The 23,031-nt window shown below is 38.7% G+C and overlaps 1 protein-coding gene across 1 annotated transcript in view; it reads right to left on the minus strand.

Annotated features, from left to right (window-relative positions):
• Window positions 1-10,257: 10,257 nt before the first annotated feature.
• SUCLA2 (succinate-CoA ligase ADP-forming subunit beta) overlaps window positions 10,258-23,031 on the minus strand; it is a 44,211-nt gene continuing 31,437 nt past the window's right edge. The window contains exons 7-11 of the mRNA XM_036079395.2: window positions 19,500-19,661; window positions 19,263-19,405; window positions 13,636-13,756; window positions 13,116-13,204; window positions 10,258-11,033 (exon numbers count right to left, since the gene is read on the minus strand). Of these exons, the coding sequence (XP_035935288.1) occupies window positions 10,959-11,033; window positions 13,116-13,204; window positions 13,636-13,756; window positions 19,263-19,405; window positions 19,500-19,661 (590 nt within the window). The 3' untranslated portion in view covers window positions 10,258-10,958. The remainder of the gene's footprint in view (window positions 11,034-13,115; window positions 13,205-13,635; window positions 13,757-19,262; window positions 19,406-19,499; window positions 19,662-23,031) is intronic.

Below are 23,031 nucleotides of genomic sequence, written 5' to 3' on the forward strand. Positions count from 1 at the left end.
AGCTCCACATCCTCAGACAAATGGATACCAGGAAGTCCTACCTAAGAGTATGGGATGAAAAGCCGATAAAATAGTCAAGCCTACACAAATCAACCAACAAAATCAAATGGGATTGAGGAGATGGGTATGGCTATTCAGGTACAATTCCAAATGGCTCTGCAGTCAGGAATGTTCTCCTGCCCATCTCTGTGTCTCTAATACTCAGCACAGTGTCTGGTACAAAGTACGTACTCAAAAAACCATCTGCTGCATTCAGTTGAACTGAAATTTATATCTGACAGCCATTAAACTGTTTGTCACCTCTTTTCTCACTAGGTTCACATTCAGTTCTATGCTTATGCTTATTTTGATTTCATTGCATGTCTATCTCCCCAGCTACATTATGAACACCATGAGAGATCATGCCTCTTATTTATCACTGTATATACCAGGTACCCCAATACCTTATATGGCACATAGGAGGTGCTCGATTAATATTTGTTGAATGAACTGAATACTGGAAGTAGATCCCTGAAATAATTGTGTAGGTGAAAGAATTCTGGAATCACAGAATCTTTCAGTTAGAAGAGACCTTAGCAATCCTTTCAGTTACTTATTATCAAGTATTCCCATTTAGGTTGAACAATTGAAGAAGTGAAGCAATTTAATCTACATGAAGTAACAGTAAATGCAATAGTGATATCAAGGATGTTTCTTCTAAAGTGATGTTCAAAAGTATCCATGAGAGTCCCAACAAAAGCTCAGCTTCAAGTTCTTTGAGGGAAACATTTTACTAGTCTACACTTCCATCCTCAGATTTCACAGTCAATCCAGGACTTGCAGATTAACTAAATTAGCCCTCTTCTCTAGGCAATATATTTGGGGTTTTCTTCTCCTTGCCACCTCCACGGTGGGGGTGGGGGTGGGAACAGGCTAGGCAGGAAAAAGAAACTGAGCCAATCACAGGGTGTGAGTTTTGGAGCTTTTACAAAAGCCAGGCCTGCTGAAGCAGAGCTGGTATTTGGTACCTCCATGTTGTCTCTCGGGAGCTTTTCCACTCAGAGTCTTTATCTCTTCACTCAAAGCTGTTCTGTTTTTACCCCCTCAAGGCTCAAGTGTCTGGTAAGGCAGCACTACTCAAAGTGTGGTCCCTGAATCCATTTGTTACCAGTGTGTGAAAAATTAAGAACTTACACCAGCACATAAATCAAAACACTGAAGCTTCCTTCATTGGAAAAATCTGGCTGCCGAGACAAAAATATCTATCAGGTGAGCTACACTGTGTGCTTAGTGACGTAAATAACTTACATCCTGGCACAAGATCCTTACCTGGTTGCAAATCAGTAACAAATCGCTTCAGAGACTGGCACTTTCAATAGCATTATGCTAGGTATAAAATGGTATCTAAAGAACAATAGAAAGCTTTAAATCAAAGGAACAATTCCCTAGGTATAGGTTCTAACACACATATATTATTTCTAGAGCAGGTGGACACAGAATTTGAGGTTTGGGAGGGAACCACCAAAATGAGGTATCCTGGCATGACTAAGTCTGGTGCACAGTAGATGCATAAAACAATATCAACTCATTTTCTCCTACTCTTTGCCCTGATCCATTGTTTTTCAAAGGACCACCTGCATTAGAATCACCTGAGGAATGTATTAAACATGGATGTTGCCAGGTCTCCTGCATTAGAATCTCTGGGTAGGAGACCTAGGAAACCACCTGCCTAACAGGCGGCCGAAAGATTTTTTTTTTTTTTAATTTACACCAAAATCTGGGAACCACTGGACTAGGTCAGCTGAGACTGCAAAAAAAAAAAAGATCTTACTCCTTACACATTTTACAGCTGCCAAAAAAAACAGAAGCCAAAAGTGGGCATCAAGTAGGAACTTTTTGTCCTTGACACACGTATTTCAAGAAAGTATGTGACTACAGCGTAGCTGATCAACTAATGCAAAAACTGCTCATACTCTAAACAGGCTTTGCCCTACAGTCTGTCGACCATTTACTGTTTAAGCAAACCAAATGCATGTTGTAGGGAAGGAAAAATTCTTCCTCTATCCTTCAACATCTTCCAGCTGGACTGAGAATTAAATTTACATGAGACAGATTAACAGGAATAAAAGCCAAAGTTTTATTACGTGTGCATGGAGCCCCAATAATGAAATTGAGACCTAAAGAAATAACCAAGGCAGGCAGTTTTTACACGTTTTAGACAAAGAGAAAATAAATTAGTGAGGAATTGACAGGATAAAGAAAATGGATATTTGGGAGCTTTAATTAGTAAGGAATTCTATGCAGAATTTGGGCTGAGGTAGTAGGTTGCTAAAAAATAGAAAGTAACAAGGTTTGTTTCTATATCTTTCTTGGCTTTAAAGTTCCTATCTCTGGTGATAAGGATATCTTTTTACTTCTTAGTTCAGGGAGGGTCCCCTTCATATGGGAAATTGATTTTTCTTTTCAGAGGGACAAAGGCAGGTCTGAGTGTCTTTGCACTGGCTGTTTCTTAAGTAACTTTTATTTAAAATAATATGCCAAGGCAGCACATTTTGGGGCAGCCTGCTCTTGGCCCCTACAATGGTAATTACCTGGCCCGTGTTTAACTGCCATTAACCTCATAGGATTCTTGGTACTGGGTAGCCCATTTCTCAGCATGATACTGAATTTTTAATTATGTTGACTTGAGGAACAATGGATCCTTTTGATTTCTTTTTTTAAATAGAACTTCCTCATCTCAGAAATAGCCTGGATTTCAATCAACCTTTTTCTCAGTAAGGAAATTTCACAATAACGGACTTCCTTCAAATGGGATTTCTTTCACAAGTCCCCTAAACGACTGGTTTGCCAAATCCTGCTCAAGTAAGCAGGCTGAATGGCACTGCTAGAAGTTAAATCACCTGGCACCTCAGTGACAATGTAAAACGGGACGTCAATTTTTGAATCTCCTCACTACACTGCGTCATCAACAATGATACCTCCATAAGATGGGCACTAGGCTAAGTGCTGTATCATAAAAATAACATTTGTCTGTTGTAGCATTAATGCTCAGCCAAGCAACTGATCTCAGTACGCAGTCAAGTACACCAGAACAGGCATCAAGGGGGAGAATTTAACCATAGGGGTGAACCCCAGGGAAAGGAGCCAGAACAGGCACCAAAGGTCAGGAATGCTGGGTCGGCCAGAAGAGGAGTCAGATACAGATCCTTATCTGTTCAACGGTCTCTGCGAGTTGGAATATTTCACACTGACTTAGGATACCAAACACATGAGAACTGACAGCCTGGGCAAGTTAAGTCTACGGTTTTTAAAAGGTTGACTCATAATGAAAAGGCTCTCACAAGCTGAAAAAGTGGTCCATGTCAGTTGAATCACACTTTCTAAAAGAGCCATGACCACTTTGTTTAAACTGCTCCTTTGGCTATTACTCTTCAGCAACCCTCCCAGAGCAAATGTAGGTTCAAAAACTGACTCCCAAACACAGACTGATAAAGAGCCTGAAGAAAGGGGCAGGCCACTCCAGACCAGTAGGTGGCCGTCTCCATAAGCAAGAGAACTTACTTCCGAGGCTCATCTTGGGCAGCCGAGAGACAAGTAGATGTCCATATCCGCCCGCCAGGTCTTGAAAGTTTACCTAGAGGCCTGCACTGGGTTCAGTCTCAGCATGTGGGCCAGACGGTCTCGACTACACACGGCTCTCTCAAGGCGGCGTCCTTGAAAATGGCTCCAGCTGTGGGAAAGGCCGGCGGGGCGGAAGGTGCATTCCAAGAATGGGGAACAGGTGAGGAGCCTCTGATCACCTGGCTCTAGGTCAGAGGCCAACCAGTGATCATGTGCTCTGCATTCATAACTCAAGCTCAGAACTAACACCAAAATTAAGCCTTTCAAAGTATACCATGAAAACCAGAAACTATAAATATTGGTACACTTTGTTATATTGAAAATTACACCTGTGAAGGATAAATACTGTATGATTCCACTTATATGAGGCATCTAAAATAGTCAAAGTCGGGGCACCTGAGTGGCTCAGTCAGTTAAATGTCTGCCTTCGGCTCAGGTCATGATCCCGGGGTCCTGGGATCGAGCCCCACATCGGGCTCCCTGCTCAGCGGGAAGCCTGCTTCTCCCTCTCCCTCTGCTGCTCCCCCTGCTTGTGTTCTCTCTCTGCCAAATAAATAAATAAAATCTTAAAAAAAAAAAAATAGCCGAAGTCATAGAAACAGATTAGAATGGCGGTTGCCAAGGGGCTGGGGGAGGGGAAAATGAGTTGCTATTCAATGGGTATGAAGTGTCAGTTATGCAAGATGGGTAAGTTCTAGACACCTGCTGCACAACACCGTGCTTATAGTAACAATACTGTATGTGCACTTCAAAATTTGCTAAGAGGCTAGATCTCATGTTAAGTGTTCTTACCATGATTTTTAAAAAATTACATATGATAAAATACATAATCTATTATAGACAAATGGCTAATCTCAAATATGCAAAAAGTTCTTAAATATCAATTAGAATGAAGTCAATAGAAAGAACACTGAAATGGAAGTTACACACGTGCTCCTGCACAAATGATTAGTAAACAGATGAAACCTCATCAGCATTAAACAGGGAAGACATGTCTTTTGCGCGTTGGAATTAGCAACGCACTGTTGTCAAAGGCGTGGAAAAACTGTTATACACTGTGAGTGGGAGACTAACCAGGACATCCTTGCAGCAAAGCAGCTGCTCAGCGACTGCCATGGGAATGTTAAGTATAGTTCTGCTTCGACACAGCTAATCCACTCAAAGGTTTTTATCTGAAGGAGAATTTATGCACCAGGGCATTCTCCTCTTCTACTTAGAATGTTGAAAATGTAGGAAACAAAGGTCAGTGTGTAAGATTGCGTATGTAAGACAATGGTACATACATTCTCGTGTGTGTGCAGTCATTAAAAATGATGTAGACCTATATTGGACACGATGGAAAGATGCCTAAGTGTTTACTGAAGAATAGCACAGTATCTAGACTTTGATCCACTTACGTAAAAGTATATTCATATATCTGTGCACCTACGCTCAGACGTAGAGAAGACGAAGAATATTTTCCAAACTGTTAACAGGTGTTATCTCTGGGTTGTGGGGTTGCAAATGAGTCTTACTTGTCTTGGTACTCTCTGTCTCAATGAGGTTTTTATTTGTTTTTACAATGAGTATGTATCATTTTCACTGAAACAAAGGTCTCTTTTTCTAAAACGAGGCTAGTTTCATCAAATACATATATCAGAAACAGAAGAAAAGATGCTTTTCTGCTTTTAGAACTGACCATAGGAATAATCCTGAACCATTCAAGGTTTGTCTCTAGTTTCCTTATTATGAAACGTCTATCCCATCACCCTGGAACTGTCACCCTGAACTGCAGGACTGCAAGGTCTCAACTAGTCATCAGTCAACTCCTACCAAAGACATTGATGATGTTAGTGGGCAAATTAGCAACATACAAACCAGACATGAGGCTCAGACCACCCCTGGCCCTCTCCCTGCATACCCCAATTTGCTCAACTGATTTTCTGGATTAGCACTGACTGGACTCCGGGACACACAGCAGTCTGTGGCTTTGCTGATTGATGGCAATTCTTCCCAAATTTACAAAGCTGTGAGTACCATCATATTGACTAGAAACTATTCAATGCTGAGCCTCTCAACACTAGATGTTTGTTTACATCCTACTTCCAATTTTTATGTTCACATCCTCACAATTGGATGTAATGGAGCTTTTCTCAGTCCTACTCAAAATGTAATCTGTGGACTGATGCTGATCCGATCCACAGTTCACAAATCTGCAAGAGATAAGCAGATAAAGAGTAAGCATCTAGAAACTTTTATAGCAATTTGAAGTTTTATGCTGTTGAATAAAAATAAAATTGGAGCTCATATTTTGTATGCTTTTAAAAAATCATTTCTTGTAATTGTTTTGATTGTATTTTATAAAAGAATTAGTCCATGACAGATTAGAAAATTTTAAATTTCTAATTTTTACAAAATGGCCCTTCACCTCAGTTTGAGAGACCTCAGTTTGGCTTTTATAACTAATATACAGTAGTATGGATGTTAGTATATTAAGTTTCCTATTGCTGCTATAACAAATTACCACCAACTTAGCGCCTAGAACACCACAAATTTATTATCTCACCGTTCTGTGGATCAGAAGTCCAGATAGGCTTGTCTGGTTTCTCTGGTCATCTGGAAAGAAACCACTTCCAATTGTTAGCAACATCCAATTCCTTTTGGCTGTAGGACTGAGATCTCCATTTCCTTGCTGCCTGTCAGCTGAGGGCTGCCCTCAGTTAAAGGCCTCTCTGTGGTCCTTGCACACGGACTCCTACACCTCAGAAGCAGCAATTGTATATTGAATTCTCCTCCTGTGGGAACCTCTCAACTTCCCCTTTAGCCACCTCTCTCTTGCCTCCAGTTGGAGAACGCTCTCTGCTTTTAAGGATTCATATGATTAGATTGGGCCTTGCTATAACACTATTTGTCCCTCCAAAATTCCTACACTGAAACCTGATGCCCGATGTGGATAATATCAGGAGGTGGGGCCTTTGGGAGATGCTCAGATCTAGAGGGTGGAGCCCTCACGAATGGGATTAGTGCTCTTATAAGAGACCTCATAGAGCTCCCTAGCTCCTTCTACCAGGTGAGGACACAGTGAGAAGGCATCGCCTATCCACCAGGAAGCAGGCTCTCACCAGACGCTGAATCTGCCAGTGCCTTGAGATCGTAGGCTTCCCAGCCTCCAGAACTGTGAGAAATAAATTTCTGTTGCTTATAAGCCACCCAGTCTACAGTATTTTGTTATAGAAGCCCAAAAAAGGCGTATGGGGATAATCCAGGATAATCTTCCTATTTTAAGGTCCACATAGCCTTAATCACATCTGCAAAGTCCCTTTTCTATGTAATGTGACATATGCATAGTTTCCAAGGATTAGGTGTGGATATCTGTGAAGGGGCCATTATTCTGCCTAATGGACAGGGTAAGGTGAAGTCCAAGAGTCCTCACATATCTGCCTGTTCATGTAGGGAACATAAAGGCTAAAGCCAAAGGCACGAAAACAGTAACAATGGAATGACAGAGGAGGTGATGTGGAGGGCAAACCAAACTCCTTTGGGAAGTAACCAACTGGATCCTCGTGGCTCAGCCCTTCCAGTTTCATGTCCCAGGATGGCTGCTTACGGACAAAGTTTGCTGCTGACCGCACAACCAGTGAGAGTTATCAAGTGAAGGAAGGCAAGTGGGGGTGGCACGCATGGCGGGCCTCCCTCCCCACTAACCATGAAGAGGAGGCAATGCACAGGAAAACAACAATGTACACACACAAGATTGGAAGAAATGAAAAATAGGAGCGGGTTACTTGTGAAGAAACAGAAGTTGTTCATAGTCTTATCTCCTTGTGAGGCAAAGTCATGAATAACAAAGATACTCAAATTTCCTCAAAGTGGAAAAAGCAGCTGACAGAGCAAGATTTTTGAAAGAGAGAACAAAGACTGCCATAGCTTCAATGCTGAGAACTTTCAGACAGGGGGCAAAACCCTGGCACTGGAGGACACTGCAGCTTTATTATCTCAAGTCCCTCTGGCTCAGCACAACCCTCCCTCCTCCAGTCCTCTCTCCGGCTGTCACCTAAATGATTACTATTTTATCCCTTCACTTTCACCTCTTCATTTTAAATCACATTTTAGACAAAAACTGATTTACCAACCTTTTGCCTTTCTTCATTTTATAGTGTAAACCTCTAAATCTTATTTCGATTTTTTACTACCACACAATAAATCACACAAATCTGAAAACTGGTTTTTCCACAGGTCCTACCTCACCCCCTTCCGTTTCAACAGGACAAAAGAACATGACTGTAATTACAGCACACCTGCCCCCCAGCCTGCTAACATTTATGCCCACGCTCTTAAAATTTCTTTAAATAGAATTCGTCACCAGGCAGAAAAACTCACCAAAGAATTTAAAAAATATTAAAAGCTTCAATGTCCTGCTGGGGTTGCTGGGCTTGCTGCGGTTGTACAACCGGCCTGCTTGCCTTCATTCTTGCTTTCCTTCCTTCCTTCTTCTTTCTTTCCTTCTTTCTTTTCTTTCTTCCCTGCCTCCCTGTTTTTGTGTTTACATGTTTTCCCCCTTAACATGTGGTTTTTCTAAAACCCCATCTGGTACAAAGTATGAATATCTATCAGGCTTGGTGTCCTGGGTTCTTCTGCAAGCTGTTATCATAGTCAAAATTGGTTATATTCTATGCAGAAAGTGGAGTTGTTCAGATGGATTTATTCAACTGTAAGGGAGAGAATTCAAATGTTAAAGTAGGCTCCCCGCCCCCCAGGAAGCAGGCAGGGCTGTAGGGACAGAAGGATCAAGCCTGTAAAAAGAATATTCAAGGGTGAATGGATGCTTGGGGGCTGCAGTGGGAGGGTGTCTAAGTGGCCAGGAGGAGGTTGTTTTCACTCTCCATTCTCCACAGAACTCCCACTTCCTGCCCACAGCTATACCACCATCACTCTTACCAAGTTGTTACGTCCTGTTTCAATTCCACTAAACACTTTTTGGTCCTTATGTTTCTTGACTTATCTGTATTCGACACCATTGATCACTCTAACCTTGAAACATTCTTTCCTTGCCTTCCCTGATAAATGTTCTTGTAGTTTTCCTGGGCCCACCACTGAAGCCAAGGCACTCTCCTCCTCAGGGCTGTAAGCAACGGAAGTCCTCCCAGCTCCCAGATTCTCCCTACTACCTCAGTCTTAGCAGTTACTAATCTCTGAGTTAACTCAGCATCCAGTTTGCTCTTTCAGTTTCCAAACATGAGTTGTGATGGTTTTAAAATATGTCAACAAACTCTGATACTTCTCCCTTCAAGAATGGAGCTGAATTCCCCTCTCTTGCGGCCTGGACTCAGTGAGTCACGTCTAACAAAGAGCGTGGCAGAAGTGACAATGAAATGAGAACACAAAAGGCAATGTCACTCCTCCCTCATTCCCTTGGATCACTGGCTCTGGGGGAAGCCAGCTGACATGTCACAAGGATATTCAAGCAGCCCTGTCGACAGGCCCACATGGGGAGAAACTGAGGCTTTGGGCCAACAGCCATATGAGAGCCATCTTGGAAGTAGGTCCTCCAGCCCTAGTCAAGCCTCCAAATGACTGTGGCACCAAAACCACCACCTGCCTAAACTGCTTCCAAATTTCTGACCCACAGAAACTATGAGATAATGTTGTTTGAAAATCACCTAGTTTTAGGGTAATCTAGTATGCAAGAATAGGTAACTGAAACACTAGTATTACCAATAGCCTGTATTTTATCCTCCCCAAAATACCAAGCATTGTTTTAAATTCCTGACTAGACCCCAACTAGACCCCAACTAATACAAAATGCCGATCTTTTCTGAGTTCATCATTGGCTGGCAATTTTTGGAATTTTTTTTTTTTAATCAAAAGCCAAAGGCTTGGACTTTTAATTATAACTTTATCACAATTTTCAATGGCTTAATGGCTCTAATTTAGTATTTTAATACATGAGCAGGAAGGGCAGACTGATAATGATATATGTATAGTTGGTTTAAATATATATTTTATATATTCTCTTTATAGAATGTCTCTCTTCCTCTTTCCTCCTCCCCCTCCATCACCTGCTGTCCTTCTCTATCTCCCTCTCCCCACCAAATAATTCTAGTCAAGATGAGAAAGGAGCTAAGGAAACAGATACATTGAAATTTAAAAACTTGTCCAAACTCATACAGATAGTAAGTAGTGGAGTGAAGATTCAAACCAGACAGACCCGCTTTCAAATTCTGTGCTCATAATCACTATGCTATGCGACCCGTCATAGTATATATATCTGATCACATGTTAAGAACATCAAAATAGGTAAAAGTTCTCATATTCATCAGTATGGTTACATAGCCTACCACCTGGCTGGTATTTCCTTCCATGGTATTAACACTGTTAATAGTTAAATATCAACTGTTCTGAGTAGTGAACAAAAGATTAATACACACATACATATACACACACACACAGAGGGACACAAAGGAAAACATGTTTTTTTTTTTTAAAGAAGGTACCAGAAGGTACACACATAAACATCAGAATTCAAGGGAAGTATCTATAGGTAGCTCCATAATATGTAATGTCATGCCCCAGTACATGATCTACAAATCGGTTCCCTGAAGATATTTAGTGCAATGATGAACACACCACCATCCACTGTGTTTACTTAAAAGAAAAAAGAAAAAACATTAATCCAAGTCACATTGGGAGATTTTTATTAACAAATTGACATTGTTAATTTTGTCTGCCAAGTCCTTAGTGAATATACCTTTATTTGATACAAACCTACCAGTTCTTATCAATACCACAGGATCAAGAAGACTTACAGTAATCAGTGTTTTATAATGATTAAAACAATGTTCAAATAACAAGTTACTTCACTGACATACTTAAAAGAATATTCTGGGGAGTGTTTGAAAGCTCTTTTTATAAATAGTAATTGATATATTTAGATAGGTATTTGGTGTCGAAGATAAACACTTCTTATATAAACATTGTTTTAATACATTGCTCTACTAATGAGGCTAGTTATTAGATATATTTCTAACACTAAAGAATAAAGCTTTATCTTCATATTTATTTTATTCATAGGACTCTTATCAACGAAGAATGTTGAATCTAACAATAAACTGGCATATTGCAAGTGACATTCTATAGAAGTGAAAAAGAAAGCTGCAATAAAAGAAACTAGATCACTGCATTATACATTCTTTATACAAACAGCCCACTCTGAACAGTAGAATTAAATGCAGACCAAATACTTTTGAAAGTTTTTGTGTCTAGCTGGCAATTACAATCTCCACACACTAAAGAGAAAAGGAACAATAATAATACAGAACACAGGATTTTTAATGATTATAGCACATTTAACACCTTCAGCCATCCACTAGGTTCTCCGATCAGATTGGCAACTGAAATTTCACATCCACTTGGGCTTGCTTGGCTAAGGTCACTATTTCAGAGAGTTTTACAACCTGAAAGGAAAAAACAAAGCATCTTTGTCTCTTATTTCCATGAAACCATAAAATCAGAACTACCAGTAAATGTGAAATTAATGCACATTCAATCTTTCTCACTTAAAACATCTGGGCTATACTGACATTGTTATAAATCACTTCACACTCACACAAGCATTTGCCACTCTTGAAAAGATTGTCAAATCTGAGACTCTTCATAACTCACACCTCAGTTCAATATCTTCTGATTTCATACACACACACACCTCTTTTTTACTGCCTCAATTTTATCTGTTTTAAAGGCAGAAACAGTGCCTTATTTTGCACACAATGCAAAGCACGTCTAATCGAAGTCTGTTTAATAGTATGTATACGATCTTAACTTGCAATATCAGGATACGAGCTTGGGTCTAGAAGTTAGTATTTCACTTTTTGTCAAGTTGAATTCCAATGCTGTATCTATAATCTGTCTGAGGATAACCAGCTGGTACCATACAAAAGATTAAAATGAAACATGTCTAACACCAAACACAAATTCAGCTTCTCTCTTGCCCAGGAGAGTAGTTAAGAAAAGGTTTCAAAGTTAGGCACCCTGGGTTCAAATCCCACTCTGATGTTTATGACATGTCATCTTGATGAATAAGTTAATTTATTTAGCCTCTGTTTCCACATCTATAAAAACAGAAATTATATAATCAAATATAATGACATAATACCTGAAAAAAAACTTAGCATTGCATGCACAATAAATAATAAGTGGCAGCAGTTGCTACTATCATATTATTATTAATATTGTCATAACTTCCATAATCTCAGTCAGTAGAAAAACACTGCAGTCACAATTTAAATCAACTGTTCACCTGTATCTTTCATGGTCTACTTGATCAAGATTTGATTGATTCTTCTACTTTTTTTTCCATGTCCACAAAGCACTTTTGCTCTACCATTCCCTCGCCCAAAATCTTAATTTAAACTCAGGACTGAGGAGCGCATGGGTGGCTCAGCGGGTTAAGCATCTGCCTTTGGCTCAGGTCATGATCCCGGGGTCCTGGGATGGAGCCCCACGGGTCAGGTTGGGCTCCCTGCTCAGCAGGAAGCCTGCTTCTCCCTCTCCCGCTCCCCCTGCTTGTGCTCCCTCTCTCGCTGTGTCTCTCTCTGTCAAATAAAAATCTTTAAAAAAATAAATTAAAAAATAAACTCAGGATTGAGTATAAATCTGTCACTAAAGTGCACTGATTTTTATTTACTAGTAAGTACTTTCCCAAAGTATGTCCCAAAGAAGGACATAAGACCTTTATTATTTTTATGAAATGATATCACATTAACTCAGCAAATCTCAAAAGCCTACTGCTGATTAAACCATACAGCCCCAGAGTATTCCATGAAATGACCATAAACAACGGTAGGAAAGAATCAAAAGTTCTCTTTTAAAAACACCTCTATGTCTACCATGGAGTGTGCTCCAAGACAGATTATTAAGTAAAAGAAATTAGGTAAAATATATGTTATCCTCATACAATGTGAGAAACTAGAGATTATATATATATGTATATATATATATGTATGTGTGTATATACACACACACGCACACACATATATTATTTGCTTATTATTTTAAAAAAGTGAAAGGATGAACTAAAAACTTCTTTAAAAAACTGGTTATGTGTGGGGAAGGAAGAAACAGGAGTAAGTATAAAACCTAGATTCTCTGAATATACCTTGCTTTAACCATGTAATATTTATATAAAACAAAAATTCCTTTAAAAATAAATAAATGAGGGGCACCTGGGTGGTTCAGTAGGTTAAGTGCCTGACTTCAGTTCAGGTCCCGATTTCAGGGTCCTGGGATTGAGCCCCACATCAGGCTCCCTGCTCAGCAGGAAGTCTGCTTGTCCTTCTGCTGCCCCCTACTCGTACTCTCTCTCTCAAATAAATCTTTTAAAAAAATAAAAATAAACTAACTTATATTCTAAAATGCACCAGCTAATATTGCCAATAATGAGTGTTTCTGCTAAATATTAGGAGCACTGAACCCCTTATACCTATCACCCATCTTACACACTTTGCAAATTTATCCTTAGGTTAACGTAGCCTGTTTACCATTTTAGCAGCTTCATCCAAGTCATCACAAGCAAGAATTTTAAGTCCACTGTCTGTTATCAGTGCCTTAGCATCATCAACTCTTGTACCTGGAAATGATTTATGCAAATATAAAGGTGTTTTAAATATATGCACAAAATCATTTAAAATGTTGGTCACAATATGAAATTTCAACATAGGAGTACTTCCATCATTTAACATAAATGCTTCTAAAACCAAAGAAAATACTGTAAAAGTCTGGAGTTACCTCAGAAATATCTTGCCTTACCATGTCAATGGTAACTCAGGTAAGTCAGAATTTAAAACAAAGCACAACAAATAAATAACATACTAAATTATATACCAAGCAAAACCCATAATTTTGCCCCGATGTGAGAAATATTTTTTAAACCCACATTTTAAAAATTTCCTATTACATAAGATTTTCATTTAAAAGATAAAGCTATTTGAAAACTGTATTTTTTTTTTTTTTAAACAATCAGAGTTCATGGAACAATTGCAAGATACCTTTTACACTCACCTTGTAACCGTACCACAATAGGTATTTTAATTTCCAAATCCTTTACAGCCATAACTATACCCTGTGCAATAACATCACACCGCATGATTCCTCCAAAAATGTTGACCAGAATAGCCAGTACCTGTGAATAAAACGGTTTTTGTAGATTAAAATCTAAAAGCAAGGAGTATGTGTCCTTCCTTCTCAAGAAAATACTAGTGTCTGTGCCTTATGATACAAATTAATTCCATGGTAATATTTTCCGGCCAGACCATCACATTCTCTGCAGCTCTCATCACTAAAGTTTATGCAGTCCACCACCCACCAGAACGCATTCTCCCCAACTTGGGTGATTTCAACACCTGGCTCATAGTCTCTTCTCTCCTAGCCCATATGAACAAGATTCCCTGATTCCATTTACTTGTTTTCTATTAAACATAGCCATTCACCAACACGACTGCCCCAGATCATGATATAAGATAACATTACATGCAAGATCTCCAATTTAATGTTTACCACCTATCATTCCTTCTTCATTTATCCCCATCATCTCAACCAAATTCTCACACAAAGCAGAACTTCAAAATCACTCAGCTTCTCCTGAATACCCACTCCTAGCTACACTTCACATCCAAACCTCAAGGCCTGTTTGGATCAGCATTCTTACATCATCACCGATGAATCTGAATCACTGTTCTTGTATCATTTCCCCCCAAAAAATCTTTTTTTTAAAAAGAAGTCTTATTAGTTCATTCACCAGAGCTTCCAACTAGTGAAATATAAATGTGTTACAGAAATACCAAGATATTGTTACCCTCTACCCATAGGGCAGCTAGGAAGGTTCTGGGACAGCTAGCACCTCTGGGCCAGTGGCCTCTGACCATAAGCAACCTTCTCCATCTACCTTCTATACCCCAGTGAAATACCATTTTCTGTGAATGATACGACATTAAAAAGGTTGAAACACACTGAACTATACTATGCATTCCTTATCTTTACCAATAGTATTTCTAGACCTTTAAGAAATGAAAAAATAGACTAGAATTCACAATGACCTTGGCATGCACCCTCCTCCTTCCTGCGTCCCACCTCATTCTGGATAGCTTTGATATGTACCACAGGCATCATCCAACACTCTAGCCTTAAAGTTACTGGATCTCTACCATGTCACTTTTACCTCCAGTTCTTTCAACTAATGATCACCAACGCTAAATCCTTGACTTGACCAGAATGAATGTTTCTAGAATATCGAGTGTATAAATCCCACTCTCTGCTCTACCTCCTCTCCTTTTGCCTCTCACCTCCAACTCCATCAAACCCAGTCTTTTCCTCTTAAAAGCTTCTAGTCTCTCAACCTTGATCTAATCTCCCAGACTCTCAGCAGATCTGGTTTTCTTCACCACAGAGCCTGGAACCTGTGGCTCAGCATTCCAATGATACTGTCACCTGCATGCTTAATTCCTCCATGCCCATTCCTCTCAAGACCAGTCTGCCTCTGCCATCCCTTCAAATAATGCACTCTTGGATGATTCCAGTCAATCAGTTTACTCACTCCAACTTCAAGGAAGACCTAAAAAGTTTAAAACAACAACCACCCTGAAACATTAGCATAACCTAAAGAACAGTACAATAATGACTCTTCATCAACAATCCTTTCTTTAGTGGTCGGCCTCGTACCTCTCACTTTCCTCATAAGCCTCCTATCCCACTTCCAGCTCTCTAATTTTTAGATGTGATCTCCCTTTCTCCAATGATACCTCAAGGAAGGAGTTAACCTCCTCTCTAAAACTAATCTTACCACCTCATTACAACGTATCTCCTCCGGGTCTTCACTCTGTTAGCTAAACTCACTTTCTTCTTCATCCTCAAATCTCCTCTCTCTCTAGCTAGATACAGCTCATATTCTTGGTCTTCTAAACAAACAAGAAAGCAAACAGACACTAAACAGCTCTCCTCAACCCCACCCCCATTCGACTGCTACCACTATGTCCTCTATGTCCTTCTGTACCCTGGGGATGCCTGGGTGGCTCAGTCATTAAAGCCTCTGACTTTGGCTCAGGTCATGATCTCAGGGTCCTGGGATGGAGCCCTGTAGGGTGGGCTCCACACTCAGCAGGCGTTCTGCTTCTCCCTCTCCCTCTGCCCCTCCCCTGACTCATGCTCACGCACGCATGCTCTCTCTCACATAAAGGAAGGAAGGAAGGAAGGAAGGAGGAAGGAGGAAGGAGGAAGGAAGGAAGGAAGGAAGGAAGGAAGGAAGGAAGGAAGGAAGGAAGGAAGAAAATACCCTGAAAGGATAATCTCTACTGGAAGTCTCTACTCCCTCAATTCCTGATCACAGTTGAACCCATTATAACCTGGTCTCTGCCCCCTTCTCCCCCTATTATTCTTGCTAGGGTTCCCAATCATTAATTCAGTCCTTACTCTACCTGATCACTCCTACAGATGGACACTGCTGCCTATCCCTTACTTCTCAAAACTCTCTACCTTGGCCTTGGATGTCATTGCTCTCTCCTAATCTCCAACTATCTATCAGTTTGTTCTTTCTCTCTTTTATTGGGTCTTCCTTCTCTATTCAATCCTTCAGCTCCGGGGGTGGCAGGGGTTCACATTCTTGGTTTCAGCCTCTCACTCACATGGGTCATCTTACCAACTCCTAACAGTTCAACTTTTCTCAAAGTACTGAGGACTTTCTTAATATACATCCAACCATTACAAGAAGTATAGTATCCTTATAATCACCTGCTAGACAGTCACCACAATCCAAGCTTAACACATTCAGTCAGAAATACCTATTTCTCTACTTTGCCTCTGACTACACAAAAGGCATTGCCACCCAATGATTCTCCCCAAACAAAAGTCCTAATGTTAACCTAACCAACCCTTCTCCATGGCCTCCCAACAAAAAGGAAAAAATGAATTTAATGATTCTATCTCAGACATGCCTTTAAATCGGGTTTCTTTGCTTTATTCTTACTGACACTACCTTTGTCAGGGACCTCTTCATATTTTTGCACAAGCAGGTGTAACAACTGAATTATCTCTCCGCCAGTGCCTCCCTCCTCTCCATTTCATCCTCTATTAACAGTTACCTTCTTTTTAAAAAATGTTAAATAAGGGGGCGCCTGGGTGGCTCAGTTGTTAAGCGTCTGCCTTCGGCTCAGGTCATGATCCCAGGGTCCTGGGATCAAGCCTCACATCGGGCTCCCCGCTTGGCAGGAAGCCTGCTTCTCCCTCTCCCACTCCCCCTGCTTGTGTTCCCTCTCTCGCTGTCTCTCTCTGTCAAATAAATAAATAAAATCTTAAAAAAAAAAATGTTAAATAATAAATAAACAATAAACAAAAAGGTAAGGGATATATTATATATATATATATATCCCTTTGTATGGACTAGGGTAAGGAAGTTAAAATCCAAACTCCCTAACTACAGATAGAGATCTTTACAATGTGGTCTCAATTTGCCAACATTAATCATTCATTCCAATAATGCTGTATTCTTACACATAAGCATCTTACCATTCCATAAACACAGTGGTCTTTTTTGGACTCTATGTATCTTTTTTTAAAATTTTATTTATTTATCAGAGATAGAAAAAGAGAGACAGCACAAGAAGAGGGAGCGGCAGGCAGAGGGACAAGCAGGCTCCCCGCTGAGCAGGGAGCCCGATGCGGCACTCGATCCCAGGACCCTGGGATCATGACCTGAACTGAAGGCAGACGCTTAACCAACTGAGCCACCCAGGCATCCCTGGACTCTATATATCTTTGTATATTTTCTTCCTCTTGCCTAACTCACTCAATTTCTCAAGACAGTTCAAGGAATCATTCATTCAGTGAAGGCCTCCCTGATTCTCCTACTTGTTACCAGCTCTGACTTCTGTTCTTCCACAATACTACATTTAGTTTATCATCCCAGTCAGACTATAAATGCCTTGAGCAAAGTAACCATGTATTCCCAAATCCAAGTACAGTGTCCAACACAAAGAGACATAATAAGTATACAGCTACTTCAATGCTATCCATGTTGTCTCCAAGGGTTCCTGGCCTGTTTCCAACTCCAATGCCCTTCCTGTCAGTCCACAACATGGAAATTCTTCATACGCTTTTCTCCATTCTTGTACCTAGACCCTAAAAGCCATACTTAGAAAAATAATTAGAATTCTAGTTCACCTTAGTAAGTACTCAACAGTTAAATAATTAGCTAATACTCTGCTTTTAGAGCTTATGCCAAAAAAAGCTATAGAAATATAGTTCCAGTAAGATTTGTTTATTTTCTGAATAGTTATTAAACAGGGAAGATAAAGCACTTTTATTTCTCATTTCAGTTCAATGCTTTTTGTAAAACGAAACATGGCAAATAATTCTAGAGGCTCAAAAAGTGGTAAAACAGATTTTTTAAAAACAATTCTAGAGTCTAACATCATAAGTAAAAAGGTACATTGTCAGCAGCATCAATAATAAATACTTATTAATGACCTCTGTATGCACTGAGTACTATGCCAGCCACAGGAAGAGGCAACAGTGAGTAAGAAATGCTCCTTACCAATGAGGAATTCTCAGTTCTGAATTCAGTAAAACTAGTTCCACAGAAGCCACTATCTTATTTTTCCACAAGTCTTACAAAACTCACAATGGCCATATAGTAGATATACTTCTTTAAAAAATGATTGATAATTGGGGTGCCTGGGTGGCTCAGTCATTAAGCGCCTGCCTTCGGCTCAGGTCATGATCCCAGGGTCCTGGGATCGAGCCCCGCATCGGGCTCCCTGCTCGGAGGGAAGTCTGCTTCTCCCTCTCCCACTCCCCCTGCTTGTGTTCCCTCTCTCTGTGTCTCTCTCTGTCAAATAAATAAAATATTTTTAAAAAATGATTGATAATATTGAACATCTTTTGGATCATGATGCTTCACATCCCTTGTATTCTGATAATCACTTATAAAATCATAGTTCTAACTTATGGCCTATCTACATATGAAAGATTCATGCAAACATTAAAATGAGTGTTTTAGAAGAACACCTTAGTGAATGCAAAAAGTGGTTCAAGATATGCTAGCCAAAAAACTCAAACTATGTGTTTTGAAAGATATATATTTATGAATGGGTGAACTAGATGGCATGTGAATTTTATCTTAATAAAGTTGTTTCTATAAAGATATATATGTAAACAGAAAGAGAGAAAGACAGGGAATGTGAGTGTGTGTGTGTGTGTGTGTGTGTGTGTGTGTAATATACAAGCATTAAGAAGTCAAAAAAATGATCAAGTCAATAGTAACAAAAATTATCTCTAGATAGCATTAAAGGTAATTTTAATTTTCTTCTTTGTAGCTTTATAGATTTTCCAGATCTCTGGGCTTTTGTGGTCAACTACCATCTCCAGCCGTTTTCCACAGGAATGGCTCCCATACCAGATCACTACCATTTATAGTATTACCTAATACCATCTAATATATCTTCATCTTGTTTTCTAAATTACAGTGGGAAACTTTACCTTTTTTTCTAGTTAACTTTTATTGCATCGATTTCAGTAACTTTTTCTAAACTAGTTAGGTCTTCTGAAATTTAATGCTCTACTACTGTAATGATCACATCTACTAATTAATCAAGTTACTTCTCGTCATTCAAATTCTAAAACATAAGCCCTGCCCTTACCTTTTTATCGGAAGTGATAAGCTTGAATGCTTCTGTTACTTGATGGACTGTGGCACCACCACCAACATCAAGAAAGTTCGCTGGAGTGCCTCCATGAAGTTTTATTATATCCATTGTGGCCATAGCCAAACCAGCACCATTTACTGTCAAGAGGGAAAATGACGTGTATAAACAACAAACACAAAGAAAATAAATTAAGTTCAGCCAACCCAACTTTAACATAACAATACATGGTACCTAGACAGCCTATATTTCCATCAAGGCCAATGTAGTTGAGATTTGCCTTAGCTGCACCTTTCTCCCGTTCATCTTCCTGGGTCCAGTCCTGTAAGTCAAAGATTTTCTTCTGGCGATAGGCTGAATTAGAATCAAAATTGATCTTTGCATCCATGCACAGCACTTTGAAGGAAAAAAAAGAAAGTGATCTTAATTTCAAAACAAACACAATAAACCATCCAATAATCAAATGTTCTCAGTTTAGGGGAAAAAGGTTTTGTTACTTATTGAAAGTATTTCAATTTATGTTCACAATGTATTCAAATTGTTTATTAAAAAAGAATATTTGGGAATTAAAACTGCTCATCAAAGTTACTAGTTCTACATTCATCCTAAGCAAATGATAACAGATAAAGAGGGGAAAAAAAACCACTTCAAAAACACTCAAAATTTGTTTTAAAATTACCAAAAACTAACCAGCCAAGCACTAAGCTATCCCCCTTCACATGCACCCTGGACCCCACTGCCTCTTACCTACTTAAGGACGTTGTTCCAGCAATTCTATCATTCCTGCATTATAAACTGCCCCCCCTTTTGCCACTGGCTAAATCCCAATGATGTGCAAAAATGCTGTTATTTCTCCCACCATAAAAAAGCAGAAAAAAAATATTTTGCCACCTCTTCCCCCTTACTCTTCTCTTCAAATACAGCAAAAATTCTTGAAAGAGTTGTCTGTTTAAATCAAGCATCAGCAAAAAACCACTATGGCTCAGGGGTCCGATTCAGCCTATGCCTATTTTGCATTACCTGTGAGCTAAGAAAGGGTTTCACATTTTTATATATTTTGAATGGGTTGTGAAGAAAGAAGAGAAAAGGAAGAAGGAGAAGAACAAGGATATGAAGAAAAACAGCAGGAACTAAGACCATATGTGGGCCACAAAACCTAAAATATTTACATCTGCCAACCACTTTGCCTAAACTCATCGCACAAATTTTTCCTCCCACCATCCTCCCTTAAATCCACTCTAATCAGGTTTTACCTCCAGCACTCTACCAAAATGGCTAATATGAAGGTTACGTATCCCAACTTCATCTTTCAGTGCTTTATCCCTTCCTCACTCCAATTAACTACAACATTCTCCTTGCTATCCCTGAAGGCTACCCAACACAAGAGATAAAATTTGAAGTCCAGCTAAGTTAACTACTAATAACAACAAAAAATCAACACTCTTTCAGAGGAAGATAAAAGAATTATGTCTCTATACCGTAGCTCCCAAAATATCCAGTATACAACTAGATCAGTGAAGGAAAAACAGGAAAATATGACCACCGATAAAGAGAAAAAGCAGTCAAGAAGACCCAAACCCAACACAACCCAGATTTGGAATCAGAGGACTCCGAAAGCTCTTTTAAATATGTTTAAGGATTTAAATGAAAATATGGCCATAATAAAAGACCAGATAGGTACCTCAGTAGAAAATAAAACTATCAAAAGGAGCCAAATGGAAAATCTAGAACTAAAAAGTACAATACCTAAAATGAAAAATTCACTGGCTGTGCTTAACAATGTATTAATTGGAGATGGGTCAATGAACCTGAACCTGAAGAGAGATAAACAGAAGTTACCCAATCTGAAAAAAAAAGTGACCTGTTAGACAGCAAGAAGTTACCTAACATGTGATACTGGAAGGAGAAAGGAAGGAGAATGGGGCAGGAGAAAATATCTGAAGTGATGAAAAAAGCTTCCTTTGAGTACTGTAATAGGCTGAATAATGGCCACCCAAAGATAAACAGGTCCTAATACATAAGAACCTGTGAATGTTACCTTGTATGTTAAAATTTTTACAGATGTGATTAAAATAAGGATCTTAGAAGAAGATTATCCTGGTTTATCTTGAAGGGCCCTAAATTACATCACAAGTATCATTATAAGAGAGAGGCAGAAACTAGAATGAGGCGGCCACAAATCACAGAATGCCATAAGAAGTTACAAAAGGCAAGGAATGGAGGCTTCCCTAGAGCCTCTAGAGGGAGCACCTTGAATTCATGTAACACTGATTTTGGGAGATTAAGTACCTGTTGTTTTAAGCTACCTAATTTGTAGTAATTTGCTATAGAAGCCACAGGAAACTAACACAGTTACCAAAAGACATCAACAGAAAATTTGCAGTCTACTGAGGAAAATGTATGCCCAATAAACATGAAAAATTCTCAACATCACAAGTAATCAAAGAATTGAAAAATAAATTAAGATACCATTGCCTGATTATTAGTTTGACAGAGTTTAAACCCAATATAAAACTCACTTCTGGCACAAGTAGGCAATGAAATGGACACTGTGTATGTTAGAACAACTTTTCCAGACAACAATCTGGCAAAATACATCTCAAAATGTTATTATCCTGACCCAATAATCAAACATATGTGAAAATATTACTCTTCTTTGACCCAAAAATTCTAAGAATCTATACGAATCAAGACTGCAAATATTTATATACAAATAATATATAAGCCTTTAAAAACTGAAAAATATTTAACATCAAAATATTCTATTATATAGTTTTAAGTTTAAAAAAGGACAGATACAAACTGAATAGACAATATGTTCCCAATTAGAGATTGAAATGAACTACTAAAATATTAAAATGGTGTTAGGTAATGAGGTTATATGAGTTTTTTCCAACCTATCGATATTCCTTGGTGCAAATTTTCTAAAATAAATATACAATGCTCTTAATCAGCAAAGAAAAATAACTCCTTCAAAATATATAGAAATGCATACAAAGAAGAGAAACTAAATACAAAGGGAAAAAATGGTTTTTAAGAGAACAAAGACATTCTCTTAGCAAGAGAATATGGCTGCAGAATTCCACAGCTGAAAATAATTCAGGAATCTTGCTTTCAATGTTATTATTACATAAGGAAAAAAAAGAAATACCTGTTTTATACAAATAATTCTCCTTCACTGAACATCTCATTTTTAAAATGTGCCTTTACCCTTTCTAAAAAAATTTTTTTTTTAGTTTTATAAACTACCTGTATGATCAAAAGAGAATTTACTCATTCTTTATACAACCATATAAATGACCAACCAAAAATCAATTTGTATAATAAAGAATATAACCAAAAATCAATTTGTATAATAAAGAATATAAATAATTAGAAGTATAAAAGTGAAAGAGGATCTACAAATGCTTAAGAGATTACAATGTCCAAAGTGACTTGAAACAAAATCCAATAACAGTAATAAAAGTAATTAATATATGATCAAGAAAAGGGAGAAGGGGTAACTGGGTGATGGGCATTAAGAAGGGCACATGATAAAAAAAAATTAAAAAAAAAAAAAAGAAGGGCACATGATGTGATGAGCATTGGGTGGTATATGCAACTGATGAATTATTGAACACTACATCTGAAACTAATGATGTACTGTATGTTGGCTAACTGAATTTAAATAAAAAATAATCAAGAAAAACTTAAGCTACAATAATGCAACTTATATTTTTAAAATAACTATACATGGAAAGTGTGATAATTCAGAATCTTTAAACAC

Source organism: Halichoerus grypus, chromosome 4, assembly GCF_964656455.1.
Source record: "Halichoerus grypus chromosome 4, mHalGry1.hap1.1, whole genome shotgun sequence".
Classification (NCBI taxonomy): domain Eukaryota; kingdom Metazoa; phylum Chordata; class Mammalia; order Carnivora; family Phocidae; genus Halichoerus; species Halichoerus grypus.